Raw genomic sequence first — 19,737 nt, forward strand, 5'->3', positions numbered from 1 at the left:
ATCTCTGCTTTGGGTCTCTGTTTTTGGGGAAACCACTGTTACAGCTATATGCCCTCCTGGCCATGCCAGGTATTAAATACTGAAATATTTCTATACCTGTGGGCAAAGAGCTGCTGCCCTGAGTTATACCCCCTCAACCACTGCATTTCCCAGCTGCCTTGTCCCTGCCCCTAGCCCTGCCCCCTGCATGATCCAGACCCCACTCCCCCGCCCAGGACCCTACTCCGGCATCTGACTAGCCAGCAGCCCTTTGGATGGATCTAAAGCTGTGAGCTATGTCGTTAGAGCCCCACCATCCTCCACCCTGACTGTTCCATTCTCATCTCTCAACAGTTTTAACCGTCTGGACCTCCCGCCATACAAGAGCTATGAACAGCTGAAGGAGAAGCTGCTCTATGCCATCGAGGAGACCGAGGGCTTCGGGCAGGAGTAACTGAGGCCGCCCCGTACCTGCCCCCCAGCACACTTGTAGTCATGAGGCCTTGCTGCCGGAGAGGCTACTGGCCTTGGAGCCCTCGGAGGCCCCCGCAGAGGGTGGCCTGGGGGGAGACCACACTGTCACCATGTTGGTGGCAGAAGAGCCTGAGCCTGGGCAGCCCTGTCCCCTCTCCCTCCCACCCACTGGTGGCAGCGTCTGGAATAAAGCCCACCAGTCACCGCTGCTCTCCGCAGAGCTCTCCCTCCCTCTCCCCTGAGACCAACCCGAGGTGTGAGTGAGTGTGCAAGGGAAGCTCCCCAGCCCACAGGCTGCAGCAGGGGTGGTCGGGCGAGGAGATCAGGCACTCGTGGTAGCTGTTCTGGACTGAGAAAGCCAAGGTCTTGGACAGTAAGAGAGTTTTCGTTTTAAATAGAAGTTTCCCAATAAGGTGTATAAACTGAAGGTCTGAGTGAGGGGAGCTCTTCCCGCACTCTGAGCTCTGGATCAAGCCGTTCTTGCTTCCCCCCTAGAAGGGCTCGGGCCATGTGGGCCAAGTGGCAAGGACCCTCTCCACTCAGTGCCGGGCAGTGAATTTGTCCTTAGCAAATAAACGGTTGGGCGAGCTGTGAGGGATCCGTGGGGTGGAAACAGTCAACTCTCTCAGACTTTTTCCTTTTATATAAACTTGAAGCATTTGTGTGTGGGTTGCTTTTTGTTTTGTTTTTGGTTTGCTGCTGTCACTTTCTGTCAAGGAGCTGGTGGTACACCAGGTGGGCGAGCCCAGCACCACGGGTCCGAGAGTTTCCTGAACGGCTGTTCCCCCTCTGGAACCCACTGAACAGCTGTATGCGCTCAGTCAGGCCTGGCCCAGGGGCTTAGTTTCAGTGACTCCCGAGCCTTGACAGAGAGGAAAGGGGCCGGTGTGCTGAGTGTCACCTCCAGCCTTGCTGCCTCCACCAGAGATAGAATTCCCTTTATCAGATACAGCCACCAGGCAGCTGCAAGGGACCAGCTGTAGGCCTGATCCTGTCTCTCCCTGCCAACCCCTGAGCTCCAGGAGGACCCATTTGGAAGTGTCCCGCTAGCCTAAAGGGCATCCATCCTGCATAGCTTGTCTGCACGCAGGAAGCAATGCTGTTGAAAACCAGCTGAAGTTGCTCTGAGCTGCTGCTGCAAATAGTCTGATTTGATATCTGGAGCTCTTGCCAGCCTGCATTCTGCCTCTTTCTAGATTCTTCAAGGTAAACATACCATGCTGGGATGCTGCATAGTGATTGCTGCAAACCCCCAGTCCAGGCCTCCAGGCTCCCAGGGTTTCAGTGCTAAGTAACAGCTGTGTATTGGCGTGAGCTTCCCAGGACCTTGAGGCAGGCTCTCAGACAGTCATGGGAACCTTCTAGAGCTATCTCACTTTCCCAGGTCCTCATCCTTTCCCCTACCCTGAAGAGGTGCAGCCACATGTCTGCTTGTGATGTGTGCTAATTCGAGTGACTCGGCTCACCGCAGCTCAACCTTTCATCTTCCCTCCAGTTGTTCTCTGTGTTCCACTACAGCATCTCACCACACAGGCCGATACGGCAGGTGGGTCGGGGTAACAGCTGCCGTGTGAGGTTTGGAAGCAACTGGCTCCTGGGTGTTCAAAGCGTGTTCGTGCATGTGTACATGTATGTGTATATAACTGTGTACGGAATGCCCTTTGGTAGCACTGGGTTGGTCATCAGCTTGTTTTGTAATGCCCACCCCCTTGCTTTGATATTGCCAGTTTCTTGTGCAATAAAAAATCAGCAGCTGTGGGTAGTGTCAGCGTGGATGTCTACAAAATCACTGTCCTCCAGATAAGAGGCCTCTGTTCCTCACTAAACCATCCAGGCCAGTGTAGAGGTGGAACTTCCATGACCTTGTTGAGAAGCGTGTGTGTCATGAACCAAGAGAGCCACAGTTCTGGGATGTGCAGCCAAGTCCTTTTCCACGGGTCACCGCCTTGCCTTCAGCCCTCAGTCAGGTGCCTCACCACACTCTTTCGGTGCCCTCCACCTACCCTTGCCAGGCGTGGGATTCTTGGAGCCTTTGCTGTGGGGAGCCGTTCCTGAACAGCCACGACGGCAGGTTGAGCAGGCCTCAGACACCGGCTTGGGGGGCAGAGTTCTGGGCAGCCATCCTTTCATGCAGGAAGGATTGACTGAGGAGCCATGGGTTCCAAGTTGACAGAGGGTCTCCCTGACCTTGAGCACATGGTCACACGAGGGTTTGCCACCCACTGTTTTTTGACAGTTGAAGATTTAAAGATGGGACGGATCTCAGTGGTTGGTGTTGATGCATTGATACGGAAATGGCTTTGTTGTGCCCCAGACCTTTCCCTGCTTGTGCCTCTTCTCTAGGGAGGCAGAGGCCTTCAGACAGGGCTCCCCTCCTGGCGTTCTCCAGCGGAACCCACTCCCCGCCTAGTTCCATCTGACAGGGCAACTATGCAGAAAAAGATACTGAAAAAAGGCCCACGTGTTATACATACATTTTGTAAGAAATTCAAATAAGACATGTTCAAGTAGAATTGTGCTCTCCCTTTTTCTCAGAAGGAACCACTCACTGCTCAGTTTGCTGTGGTCTTTCTACACTATTTTGCGTGCATATACAACTATGGCATATACATATAATTTTTTTTCTTTGTTCCCCAAATGGGATATTCTACATGTTGAGCAACTAACTTGTCTTGTTAAATGAGATATTAGGGGAACCTGTGCACATTCAGCAGGCTAGAGCTATTAATTCTTTACTGCTCGATATTCCTTGCGAGGACTGTTCTCTCATCTACCCGCCTCTGCACTAGCGGGCGCCACCCTGTGGCCAGCAGTTTGCTTCGGAAAACGCCCTCGGGCAGGGCTTGTGCCCCAGTGCTGCTCTCTCAGTAGGGGAGAGCGGAAGTTGGATTGTTGATTATGCACCTTTATTTTTAATTTTTTTTAAAAGGTTCAAAATTCAAAGATACAAAGGGTCCACTGAAAGGCCCCTTCACGCTCTTCTTCCTTAGCCATTCTGGTCTTGTCCTGGAGACAACTAATGTTTTTTGTTGTTTCCAGAGCTACTTTAAAAATACCAGGTTCTGCCCAATTGCCCTTTAAAAAGGTTCTTGTTTTATCAACTGTGAACAGTATCTCTTGTTGCCCTGCTTTGTTAAAATGATCTGTGAACTTCCCTATCGGTGCTTTCAGCTCTCCTTTCTCTTTTTCCATCTCCTAAGTTAGGGCTGATATCTGCCCTTTTACTTTTACTGGATCAAAGTTTCTTTTCTTTTTTTTTTTTAACATTTATATTCTATTCTGTAACCATAATGACATCGTCTGTGCTTTTTCTAAAGGTTTATTGTAAAACTGAACAGAAACCTAAATGTTTACATTATCATGATTACATAAATAGTATTTACTCCAGAGTTAAGTAGTATAAGACAATTATTTCTTTGTTGCACAGCTCTTTCCTGCCTGAGTTTTTTAATTGCCTTTTTGTTTGTTTGTTTTTGCTTTTACTATATCCCCAATTTTTGTTTTCATACTCTGAAGTAAAGTAAAACTAGATAGGTTTTATTCCTTACAAGGGCTGTTCTCTTATCCACCCACCTCTGCACTAGCGGGCACCTCCGCGTGGCCAGCCGTTTGCTTCAGAAAACGCCCTCGGGCACAAGCCCCCCCCCCCCAATGTAAATAAGTTCCTGATTATAATTAGACAAAGATGAAAATTCCCTTTGGAAGCCAGGAACTTTTTGGCTGCAGAGTCCTGCTGGGACTCCCAGGTGCCAGTAAGACTCTGCATGTAGGACCTCTTCAGATCTGGAAAGTTCAGTTCTGGCTTCACCACTGCCCTTCTGTATCATGGTCACATCAGCCATCTGGAAAAACTTACACAAAAGATCTGTGAGCTTCCATTTAAAGGGACACTTACAAATAGCAGGCACTCCTGGATCCTAAACCAAATTCAGCATCAACAAGGCCCCAGCCTCATCCTGGGAAGGAAAGTAGAGTCAGTACCCAAAGCTATTACTCCAGCTCATTCCCTACAGTCTACACCGTGAGTCTAATTTCAGGTACCCTTTTAGGCAGGCACCTCTGGAGCCTCTGGTACTGAGGTTGGTTCAAGTACCACAGTCACAAACCCACCTTCCTCCAGCCCACCCCTGCGTGAGTTAAGCCTCAGCCAACTGACGCAGACTGGAATGTACGACCTTCTGGGGGTACACTTCCTGTTATTTGTGCCTTTTGAATATCCTCATGGACTCAAGGCCTAACTCTTACTCACCTGGTCCCTGTGACTAGAATCATTGGTTTCTTTTGGATGCTTGTCACAATTTTGGCCCCTTCAGTTTGTTGTCACCTCTCCAGATATCTTTGATGTTCCACAGCATATTCTGTTCCCACCTTTTGTTCTCTTGCCCCAAACGTAGAATGAACTACTCTACTAAGAGCCCTGGTTCTTTTTGGTGTAACATAGTAGTAGAAACCAACACAAGGGGTTCTGTCAAGATGGCACAGTGAGGTCATGATTTGATCATGTGCAAACACATAATAAAGACACATAAAATACTAGAAGAGGAAAACAAAAAGCCCGTTAAAAGCACTTAACCCCACGGACCAGAAACAGAACAGAAATGAAAGACGTTGAGCAAGGCCAACAAGCAAACAGAAACAGAACAAAACTGTGGCTGCTTTGCACCTGAGCTATGGCTTTGAGAAAGTTGGAGACTGAACAAGGAGGTGGAAACTTGCCATGCCAAACTGATGCACTCTTTCTGCACTAGATCTGAGATACTCCTGGTTCAGGCCACACAGGGCCTCAAACTGCCATTTGAAGATCAGGTTCTAGAGTGGATGCCCAGAGGGAGGAGGCAGCTGCAAAACCATCAGGCAGGGAGAGGGAAAGGAAAAGGAACTTCCTGCTCAAACCTTCCAGCTCTCCAGTCCTGGTGGCTCTCTTGCCCTCTGGTCTTTGCTGTTAGGGGATCAGGTGGCAAGTGGTGGCCTCAAATATCACTGTTCAGGGGTCCTCCCTCTAGGGTGTCCAGTGTCTCTAGAGGTGAATTCTCCAGTTTGCTGCCTGCCTGTGGGGGAGGCTACCCCTAAGTCAAGATACACCTGCCTGTAGCATTCTGGGAAGAAACTGAAGCTTTCACCTTCCAGGCTGCTGATTTTACCTTTTTTCCCTATTTACAACCCTGTGCCTCATGCTCGGCCTTCTGCTCTGACTCGGGCCCTCAGCCTGGAGCCTGACTGGCAACTGGGAGACGTGGTAGCCAGGCTGGTTGAGGTTTGGAGGAGGAAAGCATCACCTGCTTTCCAGCTCGTTGCTTCACTCCTGCACCCAAGTACCGAGACTCTCAGGGATTCTGCAGGGCTCGGCTTATTTCTCATCCACATCTCCCTCTGCCGTGTCTTAGGTTAAACTTCCTTTGCTCTGCTCTGCTCAGCACTCCACCATCTGCTTTCCACCTTGTAGAAATGGGCTAGACTTCCTTGTCCATCATCAAGTTCCCTGACATTCTCCTTGCCTTTGTGGATAAAGACTTTGATAACACTTTCTTCACTAACATTCTATCCATGCTGGAGAGGGGAATGAGATGGCTAATCTGCTGTCTCAGGTAACTTCATTTCCTCTGATGTATTTCCCTGGGGGCAGGGAAGGGGGAAGCCCCAGGTGCCTGGTGTCTGGGGGTCTGAAAGGGGGCTCGACTGTGTTGTAGCGACTTTCAACTAATCTGCCTGTTTTACTAACTGCCCTCTCCTGGGCCTGAACCTTTCCCAGATTCTGTAGGGTTCTTCAGAACGGTCCTTGGCTAAGCTCCTTCCCTGTGAATTCTCTTTTTTGAGAATTGTCACTCCTACTCCAGCTTCCCACCTTCTAGAAATGTGTTGAATTCTTCTGTCTGCCTCTCAGATGCTACCAATCAAATTAGGTCAAATGGCTAGAGCAGAATAGAAAATCTTTTTATTCATTCACTATCAGTTGATGGGGTCTTGGAGGGAGAAAAGATAAAAACATGTTGGAATTGAGTGTTTGCCAGTCAAGATTAAACCTATTGCCCCCAGCCTTTCTAGGAGCGGACTTGGTACCTTCTCCCTGGATGCCTTCCAAGCATTGTGGGGTTTGTTTTGTTATCTACAAAGATAATGAGTGACAAGAGGAAGTCCTGTTTATAAACAAGAGGGATGTTTTCTGCATTTTCCACTAAAGGTATATTCATTATAAGATATTAATTAGGCACCGAAATTTAAAAAGAAGAACCCATTGTCTCCTATTGTTGGTTACCCTGGTGAATTGTGCTCCCGGCTGTGGTAGGCAGACTTCTAAGGCGGCCCCCAGGGGTCCCCACCACTGCAGCCAGCCCCTTGTGATGTAATTGCCTCCACCTGAGTGCGGGCTGGACTCCCCTCTAACCAAAAGAATATGGCAAAGGATGTGACTTCCCCGACCAGGTTTGGAAGGACTGTGACTTACGTCTTGCTAGCAGACTCTCCCTATTGCCTTCTTGGCTTGAACGCTTTGACGAAGCAAACTGCCATGCTGGAGAAGCCTGCATGGCAAGGAACTGAGGCCTTCAGTTCAACAGCCAGCGAGGAACTGAATCTCAGCAATAGCCACGTGAGCCTGGAACCAGCGGCTCCCCTGATGGAGCCTTAAATGACTGCGGCGCAGCCAACACCTGACGGCAGCCTGTGAGCAGCTCTGCGCCGCCCAGCTGGCTCCCAACCCACACAAACTGTGAGATAACTTTCCGTTTTTCAGTTTGTTTGTTTTTGTGGAAGCATACATACAACACAGAATTTCTCATTTTAACCATTTTTAAGTATACAAGTCCAGGTCACGATGTTGAGCTACCATCACCACCATCCATTATGTAAACTTTTTCATCACCCTAAAACAGAAATTCTGTGCCCATTAAGTAGTAACTTCCTGTTCCCCCTCTCCTCAGACCCAGGAAACTTCCAACGCATTTTCTGTCTCTGTGAATTTGCTTATTTTAGATATTCTGTATAAGTGGAATCATACAAAATTTGTCCTTTTCGTGTCTGGCTTCTTTCACTTAGTATAATGTTTTCAAGGTTCATCCATATTGTAGTGTGCATCATTGCTACTTCGTTCCTTTTTATGACTGAATAATATTCCATTGTATGGATACCCAACATTTTGTTGAATGTCCATTCATCTGTTGATGGATACTTGGGTTGTTTCCACCTTTTGGCTATTGTGAATAATGCTGCTATGAACATTGGTGTACGGGTATTTGTTTGAATCCCTGTTTTTAATTCCCTGGGGTATATGCCTAGGAGTGGAATTGCCAAATCATATGGTCATTCTACATTTAACTTTCTGAAAGACCACCAAATTGTTTTTTCCACGACAGCTGTAAATGCGTGTTGTAAGTTGCTAAGTTTTAAGGTGACTTGCAGCAAGAGATAATTAATAGACTGTCTAGGTCAGATTAAATGCCCTTGGATTAGCATTTCTTCCATGTTCTGGGTCCTGAATGCAATCCTAATTTTTAATAAATGAAAGACCTATGGCATGGAAATTATCTGTAGATGAAAAATCACAGTAACTGGAGATACTGGCAGAAAGGTACCAGTGTCACTCTTCATTTTTGGGGGGAAAGTGAGTACTGGGAAGGGGGATCGTTTTAATCCCTGCTCCAGCCCACAGCCTGGCATCACTTGCTGGGCAGCGCTGATGGCCTTGGCAGCCTTGGGTCTGGCCCAGCCTGCTACTGTGGCTCTCTGCCTCGGGATGTCATTAGGGCTTGCCTGGGCCTTTAGCCAAACCCAGCTGGTGAGAGTCATGTCTAGTCTCTCAAGGACAATTTTGGGGCCATTTGCCATACAGTTACAGGACTGAGCTGCAGGGTGGATGGTGCTGGTACAGCAGTGAATCAGCCTGAAGGAGTCCTTTGCAGGCCCCCCGCTGGGGGTTGAGGACTAAGCACATCCCCCGCCCCAGTAGCGGCCTCTCCCATGAGCGTCTGGGTCCTGGTGGGATCTGGCTGTGCAGATGTTGCTTCTTCTGGGAGAGAATTAATTTATTTCCTTAACTTTGGGGTTTTATAGTCCTGGTTGTTTGCCAACACTCTGTATTTTAGGAAAATGTGATTTGTCACATGGGTTGTGGACAATAGCCTGTGCATTAAACTTTGACTATTATCCTGTCCCTGCTCTCAAACAGGGGTGATGGGGGTGGGGTGGGGAAAAGGATCTACTTTAGATAGGGTTTTAGGAAAGACATCTCTGAAGAGGTGTTTCAGCACAGAGATCTGACAGGTAAGAAGGAGCCAATCAAGCAAAGAGCCAAAGGAGGAACATCCACGGTTGGGAACATCAGATGCAGTGGCCTGAGTGGGAAAGAAACCAGTATGTTCTAGGGATGGGTAGAAGGCTAGTGTGGCTGAGCAGGGTGGGTGTGCAGGAGTGGCTCATAGGAGATTGGCAGGTTAGAGAGGGTCCAGATTACATAGTGACCAGTGGGCCCTGGTGAAGAGGCTGGATTTTAATTCTAAGAGCAGTGGGAAGCCACCTGAGTTTCAAACACAGGAGTGGGATGATCTGTTACATCAGGAAAAGAATGCCCGACAGCCACGTGGAGCATGGATTGTCTGGAGCTGGAGGAGAAGCAGAGAGAGACAAGGCTTTGGGTTAGGCATTGGCATTGAATATGGAGAGGAAAGTGGAGAGATTATTTCTAGCTCTTGGAGGTGGAACTGTCATGAATTTCTTGATGTATTGGAAATGAGGGGAAAAGCAAAGGATAAGGATAACTTTTAGATTTTTGGCTTGAAAAACTTTGACAATGATGGTACCATTAACTCTGATGCAGAAGATTGGGGATGGCTTAGTTTTCCAGGCTGCTGTGACAGATACCGCACTATGGGTCTGCTCAACAAAAGGAGTTTGTTGTCACATGGTTTCGGAGACTAGAAGTCCAAGTGTCAGCGAGACCGTACTTTCTCCCCAAAGTCTGCAGCATTCTGGTGTGGGTTTGCTGCAGTCCTTGGGGTTGCTTGGCTTGTATCTCTGCCTCCCATCACACGGTGATCTCTCTGTCTTCGTGTCTGTTCTTCTGGTGTCCACTGATTTCTGGCCTCGGACTCCTGGCTTCAGTTTCTTCACTTTATAAGGCCTCTAGTAACATGGATTAAAATCCACCATCATTCAGTTGGCCACAGCTTAACTAATAATAACATCTTCATAGTATCCTGTTTACAAATAAATTCACATCACAGAAACATGGATTAAGATTAAGAACAAGTCTTTCATTGAGACAGGTAATTTAATCTACCACAGCAGGGATGAACACTCTGTGAAGAAAAATGAAATTGAATTCCTGTGTCTTATCATAAACAAGGTGAGGGAAGTTTTATGAAGAGGCCAAGAGAGCATTAGAAGATTCAATTGCAGACTAGAAGGATTATCATAATCTTACAAAGTGGAAAGTAGGTGGAGGATTGTAACTGATCAAGCAGAATAGAGGAATGCATAGCCTAAGACCCTGCAGAAGGGATGCTGATGAGAAATGAGCCATTTCATCTAGCAGAACCTTTGAGAGGATCAGTATTTTGGGGCAGAAGGAAGGCAGAGGTGCTTCCTGGGACTAAAAATAGGTATAATAAAAAAAGTCCATATATAGAGGGGTTGGACAACCAAGTCCTCTCCCAGACCCCATGTGGCCTGGCTACCACCCTTCTCCCCTGCAGGAGACCAGTAATCAATTCGGGCTCCAGGCTTGGGGACCCAAATCAGAGCAGAAGGCTGGGGAGAGAGGTTGAAAAGTGGGTGATTAGATAAAAGTCTTGAAAATTGAAAGGGATGGAAAGACAATGTGGGTGATAAAAACATAAAGCTAACAGGTATGTATGTATGCGAATAGATTTGGGACCTCAAGCTAGGGCAGGACTTCTTAAATGATCCACAAAGCACTGACCGGAAGGCAAAAAGTTGATAGATGTGTCTACATCAAAATAAAGGATTTCTGTTCCACGAATGACCCACAGATAAAGTTGACAGACAACTGGGACTGAGAGAAGATACCAAATTGACAAAGGGGTTTATCCAGAATATTCAAGGGATTTCTGAAAATCAACAAGAAAAAGGAAGGAAACTAAATAGAAAAAAATTGGGCAAAGTGTATAGGTAGTAATTCACAGAAAGGGAAAAAATAAAACAAAAAACCATGGCCAATAGATGAGAAATGTATATTGAAAAATTTAAATACCATTGTACTAATAAGATTTATGAAAATTAGAAAGTTGGGTAATACAGTGTTAGTTTGTCAGGCGTAACAGCAGCAGCAGCTGTAGCGGCGGTGGCAGCACTTATATGGTAGATACTATGTGCAGACTCTGTTCCAAGTTCCTTCCAGGTAGTATTTCATCTAATCCTCACACTAACCCTATGAAGTACGTAGTTTTATCCCCATTTTGCAGATGAAGAAACTGAAGTATAGAGTTGCCTTAATAGCTAGTAAGTTGTAGATCTTGGATTCAAAATTAGGCAATTTGACTCCAGAGTCCATGCTCTAAACCACTAAACTATACTGTGGGGAAACTGTAAACCTCATGCACTGTGAGTAGGAGTATAAATTAGATTGATCACCCTAGAATGCAATCTGGGAGTACTTAATGACATTAAATATGCCTATATCCTATGTTCCAGCAAACTCCTAAGTACGGACTTCAGAGAAACCCTTGCACAGAACATGTAGTGGTTTTGTTTATGGTGCTGGAGAGCTGGAGCCTACCTAGGTATCATTACTAGAAGCACAGATATATAAAATGTGGGGAATGATTACAATGGAATACCATGTGTTGGTGGACCAGCCAAGATAGGCTAAGTTATGCTGTGGTGACAAACAAGCCAATCACAGTGGCTTAACACAAGTAAATTTTATTTCTTGCTTATACAAAGTTCAATGCAAGGCAGGTGTTTCTCTTGGACATCTATTCTAATTCAACATGCCCCTCCTCTATTGCCCATTGAAACAGAAAAGAGAGACTGGAAGGGCTTTTCACTGCCTCAGCCCACTCACATCTCATTAGTTAGTACTAATCATTTCCCTAATAGCAAAATGAATGGGAAGTATAGTTTTTGGTATGTCCAGGAAAGAGGAATATGAAGCAATTAGAAACTATTAACTGTATGGATCAATCCATATAGCAATGAGGATAGATCTTTAAAACATAGTTTTAAATTTTAAAAAGTAGGAAAGAATGACATCTAAAGGAAAATATATATGTGAATGAAAAACACATGTACATCTAAAAGAGTAAAGTATCTAGGAATACATTTAACCAAGGAATTAAAGACTTGTACACTGAAAACTACAAAACATTGCTGAATGAAATTAAAGAAAATCCAAATCAATAGCAAGACATCCTGTGTTCATGGATTGGAAAACTTAATATCGTTACCCAAAGCAATCTATAGCTTCAACACAATATATATCAAAATTCCAACAGCCTTCTTTGTAGAAATGGAAAAGTCAATCCTCAAATTCATATGGTATTGCAAGGGGCCCCAAATAGCCAAAACCAACTTGAAAAAGAAGAGAAAAGGTGGAAGACTCACTCTCTGACTTCAAAATGTAATATAAAACAGTGTGGTACTGGCATAAGGATAGACTTACAGATCAATGGAGTAGAATTGAAAGTCCAGAAATAGAACCACACATCTATGGCCAAATGATTTTTGAAAAGAGTGCCAAGTATGTGCAATGGGGAAAGAATAGTGTCTTCAACAAATGGTGTTGGGAAAACTGGATTACCACATGCCATGAAGTTGGACCCACTATCGCACACCATATTAAAAAATTAACTCAAAATGGATCAACGACCAATAGGGAGTGAGATCTGCTTGGTTTGTACAGGTTGGCGTGAAGCCCCAATACATCCCAGAGTAATCTGGGCAGAGAATAAAAAGTATTTGCAAAGCCCCCTTGAGGGACTGGGGGAAAATGTGGAAACATCAAACTTCCCCAGCTAGGCAATTCCTGATATTTTCACAAGCATTAGGGACTACTAGTTTAGTAGACCCAGCCCTCAATGTTGGGGCTTACCGTTTTGAAGCTTGTTACTGCAAAAGAAAGGCTATGCCTACTTACAACTGTGCCTGAGAGTCACCCCCAGAAAACCTCTTTTGTTGCTCAGATGTGACCTCTCTAAGCCAACTCTGCAGGCAAACTCACTGCCCTCCCCACTACGTGGGATACGACTCCCAGGGCTGTAAACCTCCCTGGCAACGTGGGACATGACTCCTGGGGATAAGCCTGGACCTGGATTCATAGGATTGAGAAAGTGTTCTAGACCAAAAGGGGGAAAAGAAATGAAACAAAATAAAGTTTCAGTGGCCGAGAGATTTCAAATGGAGTTGAGAGGTCATTCTGGAGGTAAATCTTATGCATTATATAGATGTCCTTTTTTAGTTTTTAGTTTATTAGAAAAGCTAGAAGGAAATACCTGAAACCGTTGAACTGCAACCCAGTAGCCTTGATTCATGAAGATGATTGTAAACTATATAGCTTATATGGTGTGACCATGTGATTGTGAAAACCTTATGGCTCACACTCCCTTTACCCAGTGAATGGACACGAGTAGAAAAATGGGAACAAAAAGTAAATGAATAATAGGGGGTAAGGAGGGTGTTCTAGTTTGCTAATGCTGTCGGAATGCAAAACACCAAAAATGGATTGACTTTTATAAAGAGGGTTTATTTGGTTACACAATTACAGTCTTAAGGCCATAAAGTGTCCAAGGTAATGCATCAACAATTGGGTACCTTCACTGGAGGATGGCCAATGGTGTCCGGAAAACCTCTGTTAGCTGGGAAGGTACAAGGCTGGCGTCTGCTCCAAGTTCTGGTTTCAAAATGGCTTTCTCCCAGTATGTTCCTCTCTAGGTTTCAGCTTCTCTCCAACATGTCACTCTCAGTTGCTCTTAGCGCATTTGTCCTCTCTTAGCTTCTCTGGAGCAAAAGTCTGCTTTCAAAGACCATCTCCAGAATGTCTCTGTAAACTGCAGTTCCTCTCTCAGCTCCTGTGCATTCTTCAAAGTGTCCCTCTTGGCTGTCATAAGCTCACTCCTTCTGTCTGAGCTTATATAGTGCTCTAGTAAACTAATCAAGACCCATGCTGAATGGGTGGGGCCATGCCTCCATGGAAATTATCCAATGAAAGACCTTACCAACAGTTGAGTGATCACATCTCCCCAGAAACATCCAATCAAAAGTCTCCAACCCAATCAACACCAATTCGTTTCCTGCCCACAAAAGACTGCATTGAAGATAATGATGTTTTAGGGGACATAATACATCCAAACCAGCACAGAGGGGTATGGGATGTTTTGGGTGTTCTTTTTTTACTTTTATTTTTATTCTTATTTTTATATTTTGGAGTAATGAACATGTTCAAAAATTGATTGTGGTGATGAATGCACAACTATATGATGATACTGTGAACAAGTGTTGTACACTTTGGATGACTGTTTGGCATGTAAATATATTTCCATAAAATTGCATTAAAAAAAAGAGAAAAGGAAAAAAAATGGATCAGTGACCTAAATATAAGAGTTAAAACCATAAAACTCTTAGAAGATAACTTAGGGGCAACTCTTAACCTGGGATTTGGTGATGGATCCTTAGATAGGGCACCAAAAGCACAAGCAATAAAATAAACAATGCATAAATTGGACTTCATCAAAGTTAAACTCTTGTGCCTCAAAGGACATACCAAGAAAGTGAAAAGACAACTTACAGAATGGGAGAGAATAGCTGTAAATCATATATCTGATAAGGGCTGAATATTCAGAATATATAAAGAACTCCTACAACTCAACAAAATGGCAAATAACCTAATTTAAAGATGTGCGAAAGACTCGAATAGACATTTTTCCAAAGGGGATATACAAATGGCCAATAAACACAAGAGAAGATGCTCAGCATCATTAGCCATTAGGAGAATGCAAATCAAAACCATGAGATACCACTCCATACCTACCAGAACGGCTATTATTAAAAAAACAGAAAATAACAAGTGTTCAAGAGGATGCAGGGAAATTGGAACCCTCATACATTGTTGGTGGGAATGTAGAATGGTGCAGCCACTGTGGAAAGCAGTATGGCAGTTCCTCCAAAAGTTAAATGTAGAATTACTATATGACCTAGGTATGTACCCAAAGAAATTGAAAGCAGGGACCCAAACAGATACTTGTACACCAATGTTCAAAGCAGCATTATCCACAATAGCCAAAAAGTGGCAATGACCCAAGAGTCCATCAGCAGATGAAAGGATAAATAAAATGTACAAATACACAATGGAATATCATTTGGCTGTAAGGAGGAATGAAGTACTGACACATGCTGCAACATGGATAACCTTGAAAACATTGTGTTGAAAGGAATAAGCCAAACACATAAAGACAAATACTTTATGATTTCACTATATAAAATATATAGAAATAGCAAATTTGTAAAGATAGAAAGGAGATTAGAAATTACCAAAGGATGAGGAGGGGATAAAGTGGAGTTGTTGCTTCGTGGGTATAAAGTATTTGTAAATTTTGGAAATGTTTAGTAAAATTAATTTTAAAAACGCTTCACATGGAAAATTACACTATTTGTTCTTTAACGATGCATGCAAATCCAAAGACATTAACTCATTTAAGTGGCTATCAACTAGGGAGAGGGGGATGGAATGATAATGGGAATCAGGATAAAGGTAAAAAGCAAAAAATATCAAACAAGAAGGGCCTTAGAAATGATGATAATGATGAGATGATGATAGTGATAATGAGCCATGAACTGAGGAGTAAGATTCTTGTAACTTCTACATCTGAGGTTTGTCCTCCGAACGAGTAACTCTGACATCAGACTAGAATATGAATGAGACAGAAGGTGAGAATGTAAACAAGAAGAGCCTTTAGGCAACTATAGCAATGGGCCAGAAAAGCTGGATGAATGTTTGAACACAGGCGGTGGCAGTGGGGATGGAGAAAGGCAGATGTAAGTTACATTCTACGTGGCGGGACCAACAGGTTGAGGATGAGCGGGTCGACCAGTATGACTTCCAGAATCTGGGTTGGGTGGGTGATGGTATGATTAATCAGGATGTGGAATAAAGAGGAGGAATAAGTATTAGAATTAGAGACATCACATAAAGATTTAGGATCTTTTAATATGTAAGTGAAAGGTTGAGTAAGATGAAGCTCTAGAGGAAAATGAGCAAAAGGGGTCCAAGAGAAGCAGGGAAGAATGCCATCCTGGAAGCCTTCAGCGATCAAGTCAAGTGAGGGAAAGGCTAGGGTGAAGGCCGTCAGGGACTTTAGTGAGAGCCCTTTCAGCAGAGTGGAAAGGGCACAGGTCAGATTACATGAGGTTAAAGGAGTACCTGCAAGATGAAGAAGAGAAGACAGCAAACACACAGCTATTTGCTGAAGGTGGACTGGGAAAGGAAGGAGAGGGAAAGGGCTACAGTGGGAGATGCAGGATCCAGCTTGTGTGTGTGCATGTGTGCATACCTGTGTGTGTAAGATAGGAGAGAACTGAGTGTTTATATGCTGAGGGTTAAGAGTAGTGATGAAGTTGGGATTGAAATGAGGAAGAGGGGATAATAGATGAATCAAGGATCTTAGTTGGCTATTTTGGTTAAAATAACATTTATCAGACCTCTGTACAGAGGTTGGACACGAGTGCTAAGCTGCAGAGAAGATGTGCGTATGAGAATGGATTTGGGATCCTGGGCTGAGAAAGGACTTCTTAAATATGATCCACAAAGCACTAATTATAAGGCCAAAGATTGATAGATCCGTCTACAACAAAATAAAGGTTCTCTAACTTTCATGTGTGTAGAAACTACATGGTGAGTGTCTTAAAAACAGATTCCCAGAAATTTTAATTCAGTAGGTCTGGGATAGGGCAAGCATCATAATCGATTCTGATATAGTTGGTCTCATACTTTGAATAACTGCCAATTGAGGTCTTCAGAAATGGAAACAAATCAACCAACTAATCAGCACCTCTTTTCTGGAAGAGTCCTCCAGATTTTACAAAGATTTTTCACCAACAATTATTTGCTGCTGTGTGAAGACTTGTTTTAGTTTCCTGGCTGTTAAAACAAATATCATATAATCAGTTGGCCTAACCACAGGAATTTATTGACTCAGTTTCACAGTCTAGAAGACTTGCTTCTTCCTGGGTCCGATGTATTCTGGCTGGCTGACAATCAATGGGTTTCCTTGGCTTTTCCCTCACATGGCAATGTATGTGGCAGCATTTACTCCTGTATCTTCTGGGTTCTGTTAACTTCCTGTTTCTGGCTGCTCTTCATAGCTTCCCTTTCCATGTCCAATTTCCTTTGCTTATAAGGATTTCAGCTATATTGGATGAAGGCCCAGCCTCACTCAGTTTGGCACATCTTAATAACATCTTCAAAGGTCCTGTTTACAGATGGGTTCACACCCACAGGACCAGGGGTTGGGACCTGAACATGCCTTTTATGTGGAACATTATTAATCCCAACAAGGCTGGTTTTAATGAACCCAAGACTTGCAAAGTTCTTTTGAGAACAGAGAGAGGTACAAAATGAGAGCAACACTCATGGGCTATGCTTTGGGCTTTGTGGGAATAGAAGTAACATGGACATGCCTGAGGGCAGTGGTCACTGAAATGGGATTGGAGAGGGTGGGGGCACCTGAGCACTCATTGATGGGCTTGGAGCCACTTTGTACAGGCTCACAAGAGCCAATTGTTAATTTTTCAGGAATTTTGTGGGCTGGTGGCTAAACACAGCCATCTTTAAAAATTAAATGGTATGGACTTAACAATTAACCAAATTATATTTAAAAGTAATAAATTCTCAAAGCACATCATGTCCTAATTATTTTACTATCATGTGTGCTCTTGAGGTTATTTATTTGCCTACTGTATCTGGATGGTGGAAATACTAGATAGCACTGTGCTACTGTGCATCTCTTCCTAACTTGTGTTGGTAGCTTGAAATCAGCCATGGTGGGAATATTTATACCAGGCAATTTGGTAAAGGGGGAAGTCAGCAGCACCACCCAATCCCCCCTTTTTGAAAAGCTGCTTGTTACACATTTACCAACACACCACTGACTAGAGTCTTTAAGGAGATCAGGAGTGATATCAGCAATGAAGCAAATTGAAGCATGAGCTATCTGAAGGGCAGATAAAACCTTGCACATCTACCTCCTGAAAAGTAGAGCAAGGATGGAGGTGTGGCAGCTTATCCAATATTTTTGCACCCACACACCCTCAAATTCCTTCAAAATCTTGCATAGACGGTTGCATCAAAAGCAGATGCGGCAGGAAGTGACTTGGGAGTAGGTTCCCAATCTTCTGCTGAACTGGCAATCCTGGTGTTCTCCTACCAAGAGAGATTAGTCAATGGTGCCATCTAGTGTCGGGAAGCAGACTGGCTCCAAAAAAGAAGTGATTAGATTTCTCTTCTTGGTTTAGGTCCTAGAAACATAATTTCCATAGTTTCCTCTTCTATTCTTTTCACTTATTTTCTTTCCCTACTTCCACTTTTTGAGTCACTTTTTACCTACTCCTCCAATCAGAATAGCCATTACTTTTTGAAAGATCTGAACTCTGTTGCTCCTAGGCAAAAATTGATAATCCCAGGAGTTGGATGACATAGGGACATGCAAATCATTTCTTGCCTATATTATGTATAAATAGGGAAGTTGCAAAAATCTTTTGTGCATTCCATAAATCAAATGTTTCTCTGCATTCACAATATGCCCATAACCTTACTGTGTCCAATGACGGTCCATGACTAAAAATGTAGTTTTTTTAGCATGTTGTAGTCTGAAGTCTATCAAATGACCCTAATTCATTCTCATCTTTCTGTTTTACATTTTTGTAGGAAAATGGTGGAAGAAAAGGTCTGTTCATAACTTCCCAGTGAAGGGATATTTCATTCTTTTATGAGGACCTGAGTTAAACAATTTATTTGAAGTGAAAATAATTGTATATGGTTAGGTTCTCATAGCTGGAGGGTCCTCCAATATTGGAGTAATATACTGGGGATCTGAATTCCTGCTTGAAATGTTTACTCTGCATCTAGCATGTTGCAGAAGTAACATGGTAGACCCTCAATAAAAGCCACTTCTGTTTTGTCCATTTAGCAATAGGTGGTCTGAGCAGAAATCAAAGAGCATTTACCACTAATTTGTTGGCTCTAGGCTGTTCCGCTTCTGATACAGTTTCCCTTTTCTGATTAAGGATAACTAATGTATGTTCAGGGATATTCCAGATCTTAGTTTTCAAATAGGAAACCTTTAGGATAACACTCTATTTTCCCCTGCTTATACCCTCAGAACCCATTGCATCCTCACTCTTCTCCTGATAGCTGCCTTGCTCCAGCTCATTTCCAGGAGAAATCAATGTCCTATGTTCTCTTTCTGGGAAGGGAGGTTCAGAACATAACTGAATCTCAAGTGTCTTCAATGCTGATGTGGTTTTGAATATAACTCAAGCTTTGAACCATGGAATTCAATTTTCTTTTATTCAGTTAGATGCAACTATTGGACTTTTGACTGCTGAAACACATAAGTAGAACTGTTCCTTGTAGTCTTTCCTATCCCTTTGTATCTCATAAACCTCAGTGACCCCTGATATGGTTATGCTTATATTTATGTAGAATAAGTCACTTACACGTCATGCTCTCAACTCCCAAATTTCAACAAGCTCTGTAGGAGATCTGTGGAATGAAGATGGATTGTTCTGGTAACTTTGAGGCATTAGAACCCATGAAGTGGTTTCTGAGACTCAGTCGAATTAGTTTTTGGTGCTGTTTTTTCCTTGTATAATCCATATGGTGCATTAGAGGACTCTAAGAGCTTCTGACTGCTCAGGAAAGGAGTCAAGTGACTACTGTATGCCAAGCGATGAAGTGCCTTTATTTGTTCTGTTAGGATCCCTGTGCACTATTCAGGGGAAACTGTTCCATCCATAATAACATCCCCATTAACTTTGGGGTCTGATGTACTTAAATTCACTGCAGTATTAAATGAATGTGTCCTTATGAAAAATTGCTCTAGGGACTTTTAGAGATAACCTACTCCAACTGGCCACTTTACAGAAGAGGAATCTGAGGTTCACACTGGAACCCAGGTCTTCTGGGCTTGGCTGAGAGCTCTCCTCATGACCGCAGCCTGTCCATTTTTTTTTTTTTTTTTTTTAAATCATCATTTTATTGAGATATATTCACATACCACGCAGTCATACAAAACAAATTGTACTTTCGATTGTTTACAGTACCATTACATAGTTGTACAT

The 19,737-nt window shown here is 43.7% G+C and overlaps 1 protein-coding gene across 2 annotated transcripts in view; it reads left to right on the forward strand.

Moving 5' to 3' along the window:
* WWP2 (WW domain containing E3 ubiquitin protein ligase 2) overlaps positions 1 to 2,211 on the forward strand; it is a 167,946-nt gene extending 165,735 nt beyond the window's left edge. For both annotated transcript variants that reach the window (XM_037815635.1, XM_037815634.1), the window contains exon 24: positions 334 to 2,211. In XM_037815635.1, coding sequence (XP_037671563.1) covers positions 334 to 433 — 100 coding nt within the window. In that variant the 3' untranslated portion in view covers positions 434 to 2,211. The remainder of the gene's footprint in view (positions 1 to 333) is intronic.
* Positions 2,212 to 19,737: the final 17,526 nt, after the last annotated feature.

The sequence above is a fragment of the Choloepus didactylus genome, chromosome 22 (genome assembly GCF_015220235.1).
Source record: "Choloepus didactylus isolate mChoDid1 chromosome 22, mChoDid1.pri, whole genome shotgun sequence".
NCBI lineage: Eukaryota > Metazoa > Chordata > Mammalia > Pilosa > Megalonychidae > Choloepus > Choloepus didactylus.